We start from the raw sequence: 20,966 nt of genomic DNA on the forward strand, positions 1-20,966 counted from the left end.
TAAGCAGCATACTATACACTGTTGTGACTACATGGCACATGATATTTTGAACGCCATGATTTTTAATTAATTAATTAGTCAATCAATCAATGTTTACTTACATAGCCCTAAATCACTAGTGTCTCAAAGGGCTGCACAAACCACCACGACATCCTCGGTAGGCCCACATAAGGGCAAGGAAAACTCACACCCAGTGGGACATCGGTGACAATAATGACCCAGTGGGACGTCGGTGACAATGATGACTATGAGAACCTTGGAGAGGAGGAAAGCAATGGATGTCGAGCGGGTCTAACATGATACTGTGAAAGTTCAATCCACAATGGATCCAACACAGTCGCGAGAGTCCAGTCCAAAGCGGATTCAACACAGCAGCGAGAGTCCCGTTCACAGCGGAGCCAGCAGGAAACCATCCCAAGCGGAGGCGGATCAGCAGCGCAGAGATGCCCCCAGCCGATACACAGGCAAGCAGTACATGGCCACCGGATCGGACCGGACCCCCTCCACAAGGGAGAGTGGGACATAGAAGAAAAAGAAAAGAAACGGCAGATCAACTGGTCTAAAAAGGGAGTCTATTTAAAGGCTAGAGTATACAAATGAGTTTTAAGGTGAGACTTGAATGCTTCTACTGAGGTGGCATCTCGAACTGTTGCCGGGAGGGCATTCCAGAGTACTGGAGCCCGAACGGAAAACGCTCTATAGCCCGCAGACTTTTTTTGGGCTTTGGGAATCACTAATAAGCCGGAGTCCTTTGAACGCAGATTTCTTGCCGGGACATATGGTACAATACAATCGGCAAGATAGGATGGAGCTAGACCGTGTAGTATTTTATACGTAAGTAGTAAAACCTTAAAGTCACATCTTAAGTGCACAGGAAGCCAGTGCAGGTGAGCCAGTACAGGCGTAATGTGATCAAACTTTCTTGTTCTTGTCAAAAGTTTAGCAGCCGCATTTTGTACAAACTGTAATCTTTTAATGCTAGACATGGGGAGACCCGAAAATAATATGTTACAGTAGTCGAGGCGAGACGTAACAAACGCATGGATAATGATCTCAGCGTCTTTAGTGGACAGAATGGAGCGAATTTTAGCGATATTACGGAGATGAAAGAAGGCCGTTTTAGTAACGCTTTTAATGTGTGCCTCAAAGGAGAGAGTTGGGTCGAAGATAACACCCAGATTTTTTACCGTGTCGCCTTGTTTAATTGTTTGGTTGCCAAATGTTAGAGTTGTATTATTAAATAGAGTTCGGTGTCTAGCAGGACCGATAATCAGCATTTCCGTTTTTTTGGCGTTGAGTTGCAAGATGTTAGCGGACATCCATTGTTTAATTTCATTAAGACACGCCTCCAGCTGACTACAATCCGGCGTGTTGGTCAGCTTTAGGGGCATGTAGAGTTGGGTGTCATCAGCATAGCAGTGAAAGCTAATACCGTATTTGCGTATGATGTCACCTAGCGGCAGCATGTAGATGCTGAAGAGTGCAGGGCCAAGGACCGAACCCTGGGGAACTCCACACGTTACCTTAACGTAGTCCGAGGTCACATTGTTATGGGAGACACACTGCATCCTATCAGTAATATAAGAGTTAAACCAAGACAGGGCTAAGTCTGACATACCAATTCGTGTTTTGATACGTTCTAATAAAATATTATGATCGACGGTATCGAAAGCAGCGCTAAGATCGAGGAGCAGCAACATAGATGACGCATCAGAATCCATCGTTAGCAATAGATCATTAGTCATTTTTGCGAGGGCTGTCTCCGTGGAGTGATTTGCCCTGAAACCGGATTGAAAGGTTTCACATAGATTGTTAGACGCTAAGTGTTCATTTAACTGCTCCGCAACAATTTTTTCGAGGATTTTTGAAATAAAGGGAAGGTGAGACACCGGTCGGTAGTTTACCATGAGGTCAGGATCGAGGTTAGGTCTTTTAAGAAGAGGATGAATAACCGCTTTTTTGAATGCTAGGGGAACAGTGCCCGAGGAGAGTGATAAGTTTATAATATTTAGCACTGATGGACCTAATAATACAAAGAGCTCCTTGATCAGTTTCCCAGGGAGCGGGTCAAGTAAACATGTTGTCTGTTTTATTCCATTTACACGTTGTAACAATTCCTCTAATGTTATTTCCTCAAAACGAGAGAAACTATTTTGGAGGGCAGTATCCGCCGTATATACCATCGTATCGGTGTTAATAGAACCCCGTTGTAGCTGGGACGCATTGTCTTTAATCTCCTTTCTAATGACTTCAATTTTCTTACTAAAGAATTGCATAAAGTCATCAGCTGAGTGGGTTGAGCTACTGGAAGGGGTCCCTTGTTGGGTTAGCGATGCTACCGTACTAAACAAAAATTTAGGATCGTTTTTATTATGGTGGATGAGATTTGAGTAATATTTAGCTTTAGCTAAGGTAAGCATGCGTTTATAAGTTATTAAACCATCACTCCATGCTTGATGGTGCACCTCAAGTTTAGTCGTGCGCCATTTGCGTTCCAGCTTTCTACATAATAATTTCTGAGCTCTAGTTTCTTCTGTAAACCACGGGGTGCGCTTTTTTGGAGCCTTTTTTAACTTTAGCGGTGCTATGTTATCAATGGTTTCGCGCAGGGCGTCGTTAAAGTTGTTAGTGAGGTTATCAATAGAGCCCACATACTTTGGGAATGGTGCCATTACCGAGGGCAGTAGGTCAGCAAGAGTTGTCGTTGTGGCCGTATGAATGTTGCGGCTGCTGTAGCAGTTATTATTATTATTAGTTTGACGAACATGCGTCTGAACCTCGAATTTTATAAGGTAATGATCGGACAATACTTTAGTATACGGGAGTATCGTAACTTTGGAAACGGTGATACCCCTGACAAGCACTAGGTCTATCGTATTACCGTTGCGATGCGTGGGTTCATTTATTATTTGTGTGAGACCACAGCTATCAATTATAGTCTGGAGCGCTACGCACGGTGGGTCCGATGGGGTATTCATATGGATATTAAAGTCCCCCATTATGATTATATTATCCGCGTGTGTCACTAGATCAGCAACAAACTCTGAGAATTCATTGATAAAGTCCACACATTGTGTGTGACATATATCTCTACATCACCATAGTTACGCATATATCAAGATATCTTTTTGTCGCCGTTTTTTGGTACGTTGCATATAGTTATTCACATGATTAACACTGAACTAGTAATCTTACTCTTGATTTTAATCGTATTCAATAATTAAATCCAAGCTACTTAAGATGAATATAATACATCAATATTGCACCTTATAAATAAGATAAATTAAATAAATACCATTTTATGAAAAATAAAATTAATAAATGCAATAAGATAAATAAATACAATAAAATAAATAAAATAAGTGCAATAAATAAAATACATGAATTACTTAAAATAAATACAATTCATAATATAAGTCAAATAAATGCAATAAATCAAATGAATGAAATAAATACAATAAATCAAATACATACATTAAATTATTTCAATGAAATGAATTAAATATACAATAAATGAAATGAATGAAATAAATGAAAAAAATACATAAAATAAAATAAATACATTAAATTAAATAAATACAAAAAGTAAAATAAATGCAATAAATGAAATACATGAAATAAATATATTAAGTGAAATAAATACAATAAATGAAATAAATACAATAAATAGAATAAGTAAAAGAAATGCAAAAATTTAAATACATAAAATAAATGAAATAAATGCAATAAATAAAAAGCATTTAATGAATTCAGTGAATTAAATAATGAAATATAAAATAAATGAAATAAATACAATAAAAAATACATAAAATAAAATAAATACATTAAATTAAATAAATACAAAAAGTAAAATAAATGCAATAAATGAAATACATGAAATAAATATAATAAGTGAAATAAATATAATAAATGAAATAAATACAATAAATAGAATAAGTAAAAGAAATACAAAAATTAAAATACATAAAATAAATGAAATAAATGCAATAAATAAAAAGCATTTAATGAATTCAGTGAATTAAATAATGAAATATAAAATAAATGAAATAAATACAATAAAATAAATACATAAAATAAAATAAATACAATAAAATTAATAAATACAATAAAATAAAATAAGATAAGTGAAATAAATAAAATACATGAATTACATAAATACAATACATAACGTAAGTCAAATAAATGCAATAAATCAAATACATAAAATAAACACAAAAAATAAAATACATACATAAAATTGTTTAAATGAAATTAATTAAATATACAATAATGAAATAAATACAATAAATTAAATAAATACATACAATAAAATAAGTCAAATAAATACAATAAGTAAAATAAATGGAATAAATAAAATACATGAAATAAATACAATAAGTGAAATAGATAAGTCTACGGGGACGGCGTGGTGCGGTTGGGAGAGTGGCCATGCCAGCAACCCGAGTCCTTGAGCAAGACACTTCACCCTTGCTCCTGATGGGTCGTGGTTAGGGCCTTGCATGGCAGCTCCCGCCATCAGTGTGTGAATGTGTGTTTGAATGGGCGAATGTGGAAATAGTGTCAAAGCGCTTTCAGTATCTTGAATGTAGAAAAGCGCTATACAAGTGTAACCCATAACCCAAATACAATAAATGAAGTAATACAATAGGTAAAATAAATGCAATAGATAAAATACATAAAATAAATGAAATAAATGCAATAAATAAAAAGCATATAATAAATTCAGTAAATTAAATAATGACATACAAAATAAATGAAATAAATACAATAAATAAAATGAGTAAAATACATGAAATAAATAGAATAATTTAAATAAATAAAATACATTAAAATAAATAATGAATATTTGAATAAGTGAATGATTTAATATTTATTTACTAAACCGTCAATAAAATTCAAGTGCAAAAGAAAATACAGCTTAACCACTTTAGTCATATTTTTGGTGCCTTAGGAAACTTCTCTTTGACTTTAGCTCCAGACTTCCTCTGTTTGCTCGATATAGTCTTTACTGCCACGGGTGGTGGAAAAGTGTTCAACTACGCACTGCAGTTGAGAAAAATGTCTTTTTTGGCGGCCCTCTCGAGGGCGCTTACCACCCATCTATGGGTCCTGGCCCTATAATTAAGAAATGCTGCTGACCAGAAACAAATATTTAACATGCAAATATAAAATATATATCATGTGGTTTTGTATCAGCTCTATTGTTTGAGAAACACCGTGACCCCAAATATTGCATATTGTGTCGTGTCGTGAGGACCCCCAGCCCTGTTTTATGGCACTTTTTTATTATTATTTTTTTTTAGATTTGATCTAAACCGACGTCTGCTTGTGATAGGAGGCCGACAGTCCTCATTTCCACGGGCGCATTTCATGTATTGAATGACACAAGGCCCCTCCCCGTCATGTGACTCACACGCGTTAGGGATGATGGAAAGTGGCGAGGGGCACTTCAGAACCACCCACCCCCAAAGCCCTCATCTCCCCCTGCCCCCAACAGTCTGCACCTTCAGGCTCACTGTGTGGATGATGCTCATGTGTTGAACACAGCAGGGACGTATTACATCACCTTGGCCCCCCGGCACCCTCACTGTATGAAAGGTGGCCTCAGCAAAAAAAGAAAAAGAGCAGCGGGTGTGCTGAGTGGTAGTGAGTGAGCGGAATGTTAAATAGGACACATCTCCACAGACAGAGAGCCAGACTGTGTTTGGAAGTTGCTGAAATGGATCAGATGGAAACCTAAAGTGGTGTTTTATTGACCAGTTTGCTGTTAAGTTCTTCTCCAGATGATGTCGACACCACCACCCTGGTGGAGGTAATGGCCTTAATATTGAACACTTCAAATCAAGCCACTCGGCTCTTGGCACTACCGCTCTTGGCAATCACTCCAGCAGCACTGAGAACTCAGCCAAATTACCTCTAGGTTTTGACTTGGGGGCCACATTGGTCTAAAAAAAATTTGGCCGAAAGGCGACTGCGCGTAAAGTTGTAACTAGGGATGATGTTTGATTAGAAATTATCGCGTTCGAGCCCAGTATCGAATCCTCTTATCGAACCGATTCCTTATCGAATTTCTTATCGGATCCAGATAGGTTGTTGTATACGAAAAAAACCCCCACAATATTTGGTTTAACAAAAGCTCACTTTTATTTTATGAGAAAAAAATAAAATAAATAAATATTTACTGTTACCCCCCTAAAAAAATATATGACTCTTGTTACCCAAAGTACAAACCCCGTTTCCATATGAGATCGGAAATTGTGTTAGATGTGAATATAAACGGAATACAATGATTTGAAAATCATTTTCAACCCATATTCAGTTGAATATGCTACAAAGACAACATATTTGATGTTCAAACTGATAAACATTTTTTTTTATTGCAAATAATCATTAACTTTTGAATTTGATGCCAGCAACACGTGAGAAAGAAGTTGGGAAAGGTGGCAATACATACTGATAAAGTTGAGGAATGCTAATCAAACACTTATTTGGAACATCCCACAGGTGTGCAGGCTAATTGGGAACAGGTGGGTGCCATGATTTGGTATAAAAAAAGCTTCCCAAAAAATGCTTAGTCTTTCACAGGAAAGCATGGGGCGAGGTGCACCGCTTTGTCCACAACTGCATGAGCAAATAGTCAAACAGTTTGAGAACAACGTTTCTCAAAGTGATTTTTTTAGGGATTTCAACATCTAAGGGACATATCATCCAAAGGTTCAGAGAACGGCATGGCCGGAAACCAACATTGAATGACCGTGACCTTCGATCCCTCAGACGGCACTGTATCAAAAACCGACATCAATTTCTGAAGGATATCACCACATGGGCTCAGGAACACTTCAGAAAACCACTGTCCCTAAATACAGTTGGTCGCTACATCTGTAAGTGCAAGTTAAAGCTCTACTATGCAAAGCCAAAGCCATTTATCAACAACATCCAGAAACGCCGCCGGCTTCTCTGGGCCCGAGATCATCTAAGATGGACTGATGCAATGTGGAAAAGTGTTCTGTGGTCTAACGAGTCCACATTTCCAAATTTTGGGGGGAAATATTCGACATCGTGTCATCCGGACCAAAGGGGAAGCGAACCATCCAGACTGTTATCGACGCAAAGTTGAAAAGCCAGCATCTGTGGTGGTGCATTAGTGCCCAAGGCATGGGTAACTTACACATCTGTTAAGGCACCATTAATGCTGAAAGGTACATACACTGTACATGTTTTGGAACAACATATGCTGCCATTTAAGCGCCGTCTTTTTCATGGACGCCCCTGCTTATTTCAGCAAGACAATGCCAAGCCACATTCAGCAGGTGTTACAACAGCGTGGCTTCGTAAAAAAAGAGTGCGGGTACTTTCCTGGCCCGCCTGCAGTGCAGACATGTCTCCCATGGAAAATGTGTGGCGCATTATGAAGCGTAAAATACGACAGCGGGGACCCCGGACTGTTAAATGGGAAAGAATTCCACTTTCAAAGCTTCAACAATTAGTTTCCTCAGTTCCCAAACGTTTATTGAGTGTTGTTAAAAGAAAAGGTGATGTAACACAGTGGTGAACATGCCCTTTCCCAACTACTTTGGGACGTGTTGCAGCCATGAAATTTTAAGTTAATCATTATTTGCAAAAAAAAAACAATGTTTATGAGTTTGAACATCAAATATCTTGTCTTTGTAGTGCATTCAATTGAATATGGGTTGAAAAGGATTTGCAAATCATTGTATTCTGTTTGTATTTACATCTAACACAATTTCCCAACTCCCATGGAAACAGGGTTTGTATATTAATTGGGATTTTTCAGAAAAACAAATATATACAGTAACACAAAAACAACCTGTCTAGGTGATCACTATAGGTTTATAAATAATAATATGGTGTTGAATAAAATCAGTCCCTTGGGCACAAAACTGAAAATAATACAGCTCTCCAAAAAGTGCAATTCTGTTGCCATTGGAACATACTAACTATGACACTAAGAACACCACAGTCATCAATCAACAATTATTGCCCCCTTTCATGAGAGCGAAGCCTGGCAATAATTGCACATTGCCTGTTCTGCCCTCACTATACGTGTTGAGGTTATACAGCTTGGCAGATAGCTAACAAACAATCCAAATCAGATTAATCCATTTAGGCTCTTTATTGTTGTTAATCTTGCTTTATCTTTTCCTATCTTTACTTTTGTCTTGCACTGGACTGTTATTTTTTTTTTTTAAACTGAAATACACACAATGACAAATGTATAAGCTATGTGATTCAATTAACATACTGTAATGTAATACACAATATGTAAATATTAGCTTCACACAAATACACAGTACTATCATCAAACAAATACTTCTGAATGTTGAAACTATTTCGATGGTGGAAATATGAATGATAAATAAATAATGATAAATGGTAATGGTAAACTTGTAATGGTAAACTTGTATAGCGCTTTACTAGCTTCAAGGTACTCAAAGCGCTTTGACACTACTTCCACATTTACCCATTCACACACACATTCAAACAGTGATGGAGGGAGCTGCCATGCAAGGCGCTAACCAGCACCCATCAGGAGCAAGGGTGAAGTGTCTTGCTCAGGACACAACGGACGTGACGAGGTTGGTACTAGGTGGGGATTGAACCAGGGACCCTCAGGTTGCGCATGGCCACTCTGCCACTGTGCCGACTGGCAGTCATTTAAAATTTTGGCAACATCCATTGAAACAGTGCACAAAAATCGTTTTTCAATAAACATCTTAGTATCAAACTTAACCACTTTCCACCTTAATATTGAGTTACATGAACAAGTTTCACAGTTTACTTACAGACTTATCGTTTCCAAGGTTTGTAAAAGCTAAAACAACTTGTCTACTTCTCAATTGTCTCAACCTGGAAGTGCCCAAACTAATGACGCGTAGTATTTTCATATCGCCACAAGGTGTCAGTAAAAGTCTGCAATCAAATGGGCATAACATTGCAGGTCCCACAGGGCATTTCCTATAGGTGGGAAGGGATTCGTTCCCAGGGATTCGAATAAATAACCAAGTCTTTTTCTTTACTATAGTGGCCTCGATAACGGGAAACGGTTCTCAAAAAGGGATTTGAGTCCATGGAATCGGTTCTTTTCTTATCGAACAACGGGGAAAACACATATACATATATATACACATATATAAACATATATAAACATGTATATATACATACATATATGTGTGTGTGTGTGTGTGTGTGTGTGTGTGTGTGTGTGTGTGTGTGTGTGTGTGTGTGTGTGTGTGTGTGTGTGTATATGTATATATATATATGTATATATACATACATACTTATATAAATGTATATATATATGTGTTTACATATGTGTATACATATATATGTATATATACATATGTATTTATGTATGTGTATATGTATCCCTTACTTCTGTCTCTATATCCTGTATATATAAGGATATATATATGTATATATATATATATATAATATATATATATATATATATATATATATATATATATACTCTATATGTATATGTACATGTACTTATATATATATATAAATATATATATATATATATACATATATATATATTATATATATATGTATATATATATATATATTTATATACATATATAAGTACATGTACATATACATATAGAGTGCTAGATATACATAACTACATATATATACAGTATATATGTACATATATAAATGTGAATATAGATAGATAGATGGATAGATAGATAGATAGATAGATAGATAGATAGATAGATAGATTTATTGATAGATAGAGATATTTAGATATATATTTATGTATATCTGTGTACATTAGTTCTCTTCTAATGTACACAAAGATAGATGGATAGATACATAGGTAGATATAGATAAGACAGACAGACAGACATATAGCAAAATATATAGACATTTCAAAATACAGTGTGCGCACACACACACGCACAAACACGCACGCACGCACGCACACACACACACACACGCACACGCACACGCACCAGGCACACACGCACGCACTCTAAAAGATGGTGCGCTGGGAAGGAGCATATATTTCAGCACCAGACCTAGACCTATTTGCCCGAAGTAATAAATATTTATTTGAACGCTTTCGGCAGTCCCCCCTTTCTTAAACTCAGGTTTTGACAAGATGTATTTCCCCCACGGGATCATAGGAATTTCTGTTCTGTAATCTGTTTGTGTTTTCTTTCTTTATCGCCAGAATTGTGCCCTTATATGGTGAATTAAGGGCGTTTACCTATGCAAATAACACAATTAAGGGTGTTTAGCTATGCGTATTGGGGAAATAAGGGTCTGTTTATATGCAAATTATAATAGACACGCACACGCTAACCATTTGGCATTCAGCAACTTCAGAGCAGCAGGTGGGACCAATTTGGGCGTCATGAATTTGAATGGACTCCTCTTAGGAAATCACTTAGGAAGAAAGATAAAAACAAAAATTAAGAACTAATTGCTGAATGGGCCCATTGTTGTTATAAATGCTAACGTAGAGGAACTACTTTTAGCGGCGCCGTGATCATAGAGAGCTAAATAACTTATGCTGCTGTATTGACATATTGAGCTTCTGCATCACCTCTGAGTTGGTGAAAGTTAATTCTAGATGATAATTCATGCCTCTCACCTGGATAGTGGAAGGTTGTGGACATTCTGTAAATTCACAGGTTGGTCAACTTTGACATCCACCTTAGACCCACAGTTGGCGAGAAAGACACGCAAATACCCTTTTTTTCTTTACCCCTTTGTGAGGATTATGAATAATTGTTCATGTACATGGGAAGTTATAAACATCCCGGTGAAAGCAGACATTGTAGAGTAAGTGATTGTTTTATTATGTTTGTATTTCTTGTTTAGCACTTAGCAATACTGCTACATGATATTTAGTGTTTGACTAAAGCTGCATCTGTTTAGCACTCAGCTTCTAAAACTTGTAGGCCATCCTCCTTATATTCAGGCGTAAAAATAGAAGTTTCTGGATCATCATTTGTCCCAAAGTAGTGAAGTATGCCATGATTAGTAGTGTTGTTGTTGTTGAAGGGAAAAGCGAACGTTGTGATGTGTTTGTGAAATTAATGCGCCTAAAATTATCAAAATGTGTAAACATTACATGTTATTATGAATATTACTCCATTACATATGTACTTACGGCATGTATACAAAACTATGATGGAGATCTTTGGATGTATTTTGGAGCGCTTTATAGGCGGAAAAAGCTGTGTTGTTAGCTGACTCTTGCTAGCGTTAATTTACCATTTAGAATGCCTTAAAAAAAGAAAAATATATGTGTTCTTGTCTTATATAAGGAATGTGAATGATAGGCAAAATAAATAAAAAAAGCAATCCATTCAATCAAAAATGTATTTGTTGGATGGATGTCATGTATAATCGAATATGTTGACCAGCACACATAATATTCTCTCTCGCCGTCATCTGTTATTGCAGCGAGGGCCTCCTTCTGCCACCGTTTGTGCCTAACTGTGCCAGTTTGCACTGTTGGAGGGATCTTTAAACCAACTGTTCATGAGAATTTGTACTTGTATATCCTAGCAAAAACACATACATCGTATCTCATTTAGGGTGTGGAAGAAGAGCTACCAGGAAGGGAGACGCACACCCATGTTAACTTTCAGTTTCGATCCCCAACAAGGCGGACCAGCCTCGGCGGACATAAGCATGCAAGGAGGGCAAGCATTTTAGAGATTGCTCCTTTCGTTGGTATTATTACACTTTGTTTTTGTGCAGAATAAAATGTTAAACGTCAATTTCTGGCCACCTCTCATTGTTTTTGACGAGTGAGACAACAAAGCACGGCAACACTGAGTGCTTCCAAATGCTCTGAAATACTAGACGGCCTCAGAATGCTACAAACTTGCTGCCACCTTGTGGACAATGTGAGTAAATCATATCAATGACCCTCGCATGTACTTTGAAACAACAGCACAGCATTCATTTATATGACAAACACCAAACAAGCTTCCCTAGTCATGGTGCAAAGATAAATATGTAAAAGCAGCGCATGTGAACAGTTTTAGTTTTGATAGATGTGCACTAAATGATCCTTCTCCCAGTTTTTTGCGCATTTTATTAATCGGTATATATTCTGTTGACTCGTGAAGGCAAAATGGATTTCCCTTGTTGCTAGCTTAGCTAATATTGGTGTTTGTTTTGCACGCGGTCCTTGAGCAGATCAGGCCAACATTGAAACCGAAGACTCCAAAGTTTGTTTGCGGAGCTCTTGTTTCCATTCGACGAGTTGCGTAATATTTTGCAATGCAGTCTGCTGAAAAGGATGGAAAGTGTCACTCCAAATAGCAGCTGACGCCGTGGTCAAAATTGAACTTGCCACAAAACACATTTTAAGATCAACTGCCATCAGGCGGGGGAAGTTAGTAGTTGGTTCCCGCTGTGACATGTTACATCGTTATTGTGTTTGCAGGCCAGCTGGCGGTGGGAACCTGCGAGATTGTGACGCTCAACAGGGACAGCAGTCTTCCCAGGCGGACCGTCGCCAGGCAGACTGCCCGCTGCGCCTGCGGAAGAGGCCAGATCGCCGGCACCACGCGAACGAGGCCGGCTTGCGTCGACGGTATGTCGATGAAAACACATTTCTCTTTGTAGACGACGCAAAACAAACAGACTGACGGACTGTCAAACTTTTAAAAAATAATATTACAAAATAAAGGAGCAAACAGATGTAATGTAACAAAGAAATGTCGCTATAGTGACACTAATAACACAAACTGAAACGGAAACAATACAAAAAGAATGCAAGTTAATAATACTAACACTGACATTCATCCACTTGGGATGGTTTCCTGTTGGCTCCACTATGGACGGGACTCTCATTATTGTGTTGGATCCACTTTGGATTGGACTCTCACGGTTGTGTTGGATCCTCTATGGATTGAACTTTCACAGCATCATGTTAGACCTGCTCGACATCCATTGCTTTCGGTCCTCTAGGGAGGGGGTGGGGGGTTGCCCACATATGCGGTCCTCTCCAAGGTTTCTCATAGTCATCATTATCACTGTCACCGACGTCCCACTGGGGTGAGTTTTCCTTGCCCTTATATGGGCTCTACCGAGGATGCCGTTGTGGTTTGTGTTGTGGTTTGTGCAGCCCTTTGAGACACTGGTGATTTAGGGCTATGTAAATAAACATTGATTGATTGATTGATTAAACTTTTAATATATTAACTAATGCTAGCTTAATTACATTAGGATAACACGTACAAGCATGCAAACCTCAAGGAACGGTTTAGCAAGTGCGAATTGTTTTAGTTATATAGTAAAACTTACAAACGTTGTTTGGAGGGATGAATGAAGAATCCATACGAGTAGAACGCTATGGAAGGCTAGAAGACGGAACCTCTGCTTTCGGTTCAAAGCTTTAAACACTAATCAGTTCACATTCTCCAGCAGCACCTGCATTGAGTGAACTCGTCCCAAACAATAGCGCACCATTTTAGTGCCTTTGCTTGTGTTTTATGAAAATCCATCAATTTCCGTGCCGTTTTATAAGCGGAGGAAAAAAAAACACAGTTTTGTAGTCCAAAATTAACGGTAAATATTATTTTATGTACAATAAGAAAAAAATCTATACATTTTGCAGAAGTTAACAGAATTGTACTGTAAAATTTATGGTGAATTTTACAGCAAATTGCTGTAAATGACAACATGTGATAAATGTCTTTTTAATGGTAAAATTCCAGTGACTAAGGTGCCAGTTTTTTACAGTGCAATCTTCTGTCATTTTTACAGTGCACAATTTAATGGATGACTTGCCTATATTTAGGTATTTATTTTAACAACTGTAACGTATGATAAATAATATTTGTTGCATTACAATGATAATAATAATAATAATAATAATAATAATAATAATAATAGTAGTATTAATAATAATAATAAAGTTGAAATGATAGGCAATTTCATTAGGTTAAAATGGAAAAACAAAACATTTTTAGTCAGAAACGATCAAGTACTTTATTGACACGTATCATTGCCAGGCTTTTGAGGGCCATATAAATATTATTTGGCACTTGTACTTCCGGTTCAAAGCTTTAAGGGGCGCTGGAAGCCGGCAGACCCGGCAGCGATCCTGTTCTGTCTCCCTGTAATGTTTGTCTGATCTTGAATGGGATTGTGCTGAACATTTTTATTTTCCTGAAGGAACTCTCCTGAAGTAATAAATAAAGTATTATCTAATCTAATCTATTTTAAGCCGCAGTATTTCAGCCTTCACCTTGAGTTTGACACCTGTGTGATATAGAGATTAAGCATTAAAAAGTAAAAGCAATACATTATTTATTTTGAACACTATGCGTGGGGCCCATTTGGATCCTTGACACCTTTAGAGTAATTCCTGTTTAAAAAATTAAAATGAATATATACTCAATGTTGTTATGAATTTAAATACGTAAGGCTCCAATTTCTTCACATAAAATATTCATTTTTGAATATTTTTGGGGTAAATATTGCATATTTTGTGTGTTTACCATAAAAATGTTAGCTTTAAAAAAATGGGAAAAAAAACAAAAATATAAAAAAATATATATAATAATCGACAGATAAATCTGAAGTTTATCTAGACATTTAAAAAGCAAAAAAAAAATGAATGACTTATTTCAAACACTTTAATGAGTGGGACCTTTTTGGATCCCCGAGAATTTTAGAGGGATTGTTCTGTTTTTAATGTAATTATCATTGTTAAAAAATATAAAATGAATCAAAAATAAATTATTGACCTATTAAAAGCCCCAATTATTTACATCAAATATTATATTCTGAATAGTTTTGGGGAAAATGTTGTATATTTTGTTTGTTTTTTGTTATTAAAAATATCATTTAGACAAAAAGTGTAGGCGTAAAGCTGGGGTGCCCATTACGTCGATCGCGATCGACTGGTCGATCTCGGAGGGTGTGTCAGTCGATCTCAAGGCAGGCATTAAAAAATAGACATAAAAATGAGCAATCATCAATCATACCAAGACTTCACTTTCGTCAGTTGTTTGACATTCTCGGCACCCGAGGATCTTGTGAGATGACGCTGGCTGCTGCGAGCTCATATTTAAGAAAAAAATCACTAACAGGGCGGACGCAGAGAAACACATTTTATTTCTAGAGACTCCGTACCTACTGTCAAAACTCTAAAGACCGACAGCAAAGTTCCTGTCTTCACCATAAAAGACCTGTTTCATCCTGCCTGTGCTAACAAAATAAAAGTCTCAGAAAGCTAGCGTGCACAAGCTAGCAAGCTACGGAGTTTGATGCCAATGTATTTCTCCCCCGACCGCTTTCTCACTTGCTTGCCCACCCGCACAGTCACTGACGTCACTCACCTGCTGCCAGACATTAAAGAGCCACACACATATGCTACTCTCATAACAAAGTGTTTAAAAACGAGTATGCAAGTTGGACAAATGAGATGCCAAATTCAACCACTTTCATGTGGTATTGGACAGAAAGGAGGACTTTTTTTTCTCCTCCATTTGAAAATGCGGACGTTATCAGCACCACTGTCTAATTCCAATGAATGCAAGTCATCAGAATCAAATACACCAACTTATATTCTTGTCTTCATGAAAGAAAGGAATCTATGTGTGTTAAACATGCTTGTATTATCATTAAACACCATTAGCTTGTTAACAAAAATGTCTCTTTCATAAATAAATAAATAAATATAAATTATAAATAGGAATGTGGTAGATCTCCTCGACTTGGTCAATTGAAAAGTAGCTCGCCTGCAGAAAAAGTGTGAGCGCCCCTGGCGTAAAGCAAACAAACAAAAAAAAAACAATAAAACAATAATAAAAATGTTAACCTATTTAAGAATCCAGTTACTTCACATCAAATATCTTATTCTAAAAATATTTTGGGAAAATATTTCATAATTTGTGGATTTTTGCCCTAATGAAAAATAGCATTGTGACATTAAAGGGCATTGTTTTTTCTTTTTTCTTTTTGTTTCAACTGGTAGATCTGAAGTTCATCTATAGATATTTAAGCATTGAAGGTAAAAGAATATATAGTATATGACTTATTTTGAACACTTTTTTGAGTGAGGCCCATTTGGATCCCTGAGACCTTAAGTGTATTTTTTTTTTAACAGCCATTGTTAAAAAAAACAAATAATAAAAATGTAACCAAAGTTCTTATAAATTATTGACCTGTTTAAGGGTCCAATTACTTCACATCAAATATTCCATTTTGAATATTCATTGGTGATAATGACCCATAGGGCTTAAAACAAACATAAAAAAACATAAAAGAATAATAGAAATTAATATTTGTAGCATAAATCTGAAGATGATTTCGAGATTTAGGCGTTGAAAGTAAAAAATACATTTATGACTTATTTTTAACACTTTTTATGACTGGGACCGTTTTGGATCCCCAAGAATTTTAGTAATTTTTAAAAAAATATTTTCAAATATTCTATTCTGAATATATTTTGGGGACATATGACTTACCGTATTTTCTGGAACACAGGTCGCACCGGATTATAAGGCGCACTGCCGATAAATGGTCTATTTTTGTTCTTTTTTCATTTATAAGGCGCACCAGATTAGGAGGTGCATTAAAGGAGTCATATTATGATTATTTTCTAAATGTAAAATACTTTCTTGTGGTCTACATAACATGTAATGGTGGTTCTTTGGTCAAAATTTTGCATACAATAAATTATGTTTTACAGATCATCATCAAGTGGCTTTCTGACAGTCGCTTCAAAATGTGTCGTTTTGTGGGCGGTTTCATAAATGTGCCTCCACTTCGACGTCTTCTCCCCGTCATCTTTGTTGTAGCGGTGTAGCGTGCAAGGACGGGAGTGGAAAAAGTGTCAAAAGATGGAGCTAACTGTTTAATGACATTCAGACTTTACTTCAATCAATAACGGAGCACTATCTCTTAATACGCCTGAAATGTGTCCCGTGAAAAACCGTCCGACCGGAACTCTCTAATAACTGAAGTTCCTTGAATTATGTAAACGCACTACACCGGTGTGTTTTAGCACTTTGATGGCGAGTTTACTGACGGATATAAGTAAGAACTTGACACTACTTTATAATAGAAATGGCAACAGTGGAGGATGAATGTCCCATTACAAGGAGAAAAAGAAAAAGAAAAAGCTTATCAACTCCGGCGTCGGTGCGAACTTCAAAGGCGGACGCACATATTATTTCAGGATTCATGCAGATCCCAAATATACACATCAGCAAGTATCAAAAGGAAAGAAAAGTTGCTTTTGCATAATATTGTGAAACAAAACGCCAGATAATATGTCTTACCTTATAGACACACCATAATAATATTCCTACGTTGAACACATCAAACGGTGCAACCTACACTTTCCTCTTAAGTGTGACTGCCATCGACTGGTCACACTTATCATCACACCATGTACCAAATAAAATGCTTCGAAATGGGTAAGCTCAATCAGACTTATATTAGGCGCACCGGGTTATAAGGTCCACTGTCAAGTTTTGAGGGGAAAAAAGGATTTTAAGTGCGCCTTATAATTCAGAAAATACAGTATTTTAAACACTTTTAACCTACTCAGTGGCCTAATGGTTAGAGTGTCCGCCCTGAGATGGGTAGGTTGTGAGTTCAAACCCTGGCATACCAAACACTATAAAAATGGGAGCCATTACCTCCCTGCTTGGCACTCAGCATCAAGTGTTGGAGTTGGGTGTTAAATCAACAAAAATGATTCCCGGGCATGGCCACCACTGCTGCTCACTGCTCCTCTCACCTCCCAGGGGGTGATCAACGGTGATGGGTCCAATGCAGAGAATAATTTTGCCACACCGAGAGTGTGACAATCTTTATACTTTAACTTTATGAGTGGGGCCCATTTGGTTCCCTGATACCTTAGGTGTATTTTTTTTAAACTGCCATTGTTAAAAAATAACAACAAATTAAAACCATCCATCCATTTTTTACCGCTTATTCCCTTCTGGGTGGCGGGGGGCCTGGAGCCTACCTCAGCTACAATTGGGCAGAAGGCGGGGTACACCCAGGACAAGTCCCTTCATCGCAGGAATTAAAACCAATGTTGTTATAAATTATTGAGCTGTTTAAGGATCCAATTATTTCTGACTCAGACCCTTTTGGACCTTTTAACAGTCAAGCAAATGGAGGGGAGCCCTAATGGTTACAATACATATCATATTGCTTTTGAAAATGACGAATATCAAAATGTCCGCCGCATGTTTTCAATCTCACGTCGATTTATGGCGGATGTGAGCTCGATAAGCTTTATTGCTCGCTGGCGTGTCCGAGCAAGCAGACACTATTTCGCGGGAAGCTTTACGGCGACATGCAATCACAGGCGCACTGTAATCGCCATGACTCACCATGTCTAACAGCCCCCACGCCTCATGCTGGCATGGCGTTCACCAGCCAGCCCCGCTTTTAACAGCCTCCCAACTCCACCGCACGCTCTAAGTGAGCAAGAGAGAGAGAGAGAGAGAGAGAGAGAGTAAGAGAGAGAGAGAGAGAGAGAGAGAGAGAGAGAGAGCTACGATTACACCAGCGGTAAAGTTGATTTCCACTGGTCTCCTGCCGCACTGCACCCTGGAGTCCATCACCGGCAAGTGCGTTTAAGACTTCAATTGCCTCCCGCCGACACTGATTGTGGGGGCTGGACGTGGGGTTGTGCACATTACCTTACCATTTCTCCCACTTGATACCAACTAAAATCCAGATTGGGAACGCCGATACCAATCTGATACTTTGTGCGACTATACGTAACGTATCTACAAGAATTTAAAAAAGTTAAAGTACCAGTGATTGTCACACACACTAGGTGTGGTGAAATTATTCTCTGGATTTGACCCATCCCCTCGTGCCACCCCCTGGGATGGTACATATATATATATATATATATATATATATATATATATATATATATATATATATATATAGATATATATATATATATATATATATATATATATATATATATGTATATATATATATATATATATATACATATATATATATATATATATATATGTATATATATGTATAAGTCATCTCCTCCTAACGATTCTGTAAAGGGAGCGACAGTGAAGAAGATTTCCTTCACAGGAAAAGCAAAAGCAATCTACATGTATGATTTATACACATATATATATATATATATATATATATATATATATATATATATATATATGTATGTATAAATCAATGTTGTTGTGAATTAATGACTTATTCAAGGTTCCAATTACGTCACATTGATATTGCATATTTTGTGTTTGCCATAAAAAAGTAAGTTTTCTTTGTCAGCAGGGCGTACAACTAACAAAAAAACAGACATATTTGAAGTTGATCTAGAGATTCAAGCATTGAAAGTTGAAAAAAAACAAAAAATGTGTGACATATTTTGAAGACTTTTATTAGTGGGACCCTTCTGGATCCCCGAGACCTTTAGTGTCATTTGTTTTGTATTCAAACTGTCATGTGTGTGTGCGTATATAAATATAAATATATATATATATAAACGCATACATATATATATATATATATATATATATATATATATATATATATATATATAAACGCACACATATATATATACGTGTGTATATATATATATATATATAAACGCACACATATATATATATATGTATATATATATATATATGTGTGCGTTTGTATATATATAAACGCACACATATATATATATACGTGTGTATATATATAAATATATATAAACGCACACATATATATATACGTGTGTATGTATATATATACATATATATATATATATATATATATATATATATATATATATATATATATATATATGAAAAAAAAAATGTGTGACTTTTTTCAAAGACTTTTATTAGTGTGATATGTTTTGTATTCAAACTGTCATTGCTAAAAACAAATAAATAAATGAAAAATATTCAATCAAAATCAATGTTGTTATGAATTAATGACTTATTCAAGGCTCCAATTACTTCACATTAAATATTACACTTTGAATTTTTTTGGGTGGAAAAAATATTGCATATTTTTTGTTTGCCATAAAAAAGTTTGTTTTCAGACTATAAGCCGCTACTTTTTTCCTGCGCTTTGAACCCTGTGGCTAATATATAGATTTGTATTTGTTTTTGTATTCAACAAATAGATTTCAACACCGACAGAGGCACTGAAATTGTGTGTTATCGCTTGCGCTATGGCGCCACCTTTTGCTTGCTGCAGATAGAAAAATTTACTTACTGGACTCGTTCCTTGAACCGGAAGTAAAACCATCCATAACGTTCTACTCAAACGGATTCTTCATTCATCACTCCAAGCAACGTTTGCAAGTTTTACAATATAACTAAAATAAATCTTGCATATCTGTACGTGCTATCGCAATTTAATCAAGCTAGCGTCTTTAGCATCCGCTAATATGCTAACACGTTTACAAGTGTCTGTGTTAGTATTACTAACTCACCATGCCATTCTTTTTGTATTGTTTCACTTTAAAATTCACCAAAACGTCACAGTGGAGTTATTGAGTCTGTTTAGCTGATTGGAGAGGTAGCTTGCCCAGCTAGTGGGTCCATGACCATGAATTCTGTTTTATGTGGTCAGCCGTTTTAGTGCCATGTTAAGATAAATTAAGATAAACATTTACAAAATATTTTGTCAGGTGCAGCTAATATATGTAAAACATTTTTATTTATTTTTCTATTTCGTGGGTGTGGCTTAAATACCGGTGCACTCTGTAGTCAGGAAAGTAGGGTATTTCTCCCTAAAATACCCAAAAAGAGTAGTTCAGTCAGTCATCCTAAAAGAGAGATGGAGGCGGCAATAAAGTCTATTTGACTCTTTCGGTAAAAGTCACTGTTTTATTCTCCTATCATTATGAGATTATTGGCACAACATCATTTTTTTCTGTATTAAATATAACGTTATTGCCATATTTAGATGTTTTTTCACATTCGTTTATTTTTATAACATTCTGAATT

At 36.4% G+C, this 20,966-nt stretch overlaps 1 protein-coding gene across 1 annotated transcript in view; it reads left to right on the top strand.

The window, feature by feature from the left end:
• The window catches only part of tafa5l (TAFA chemokine like family member 5, like), a 101,051-nt gene that overhangs the window by 55,785 nt on the left and 24,300 nt on the right, over positions 1-20,966 (top strand). Inside the window, exon 2 of the mRNA XM_061889570.1 lies at positions 12,437-12,586. Coding sequence (XP_061745554.1) covers positions 12,437-12,586 — 150 coding nt within the window. The remainder of the gene's footprint in view (positions 1-12,436; positions 12,587-20,966) is intronic.

The sequence above is a fragment of the Nerophis ophidion genome, linkage group LG27, assembly GCF_033978795.1.
Source record: "Nerophis ophidion isolate RoL-2023_Sa linkage group LG27, RoL_Noph_v1.0, whole genome shotgun sequence".
NCBI lineage: Eukaryota > Metazoa > Chordata > Actinopteri > Syngnathiformes > Syngnathidae > Nerophis > Nerophis ophidion.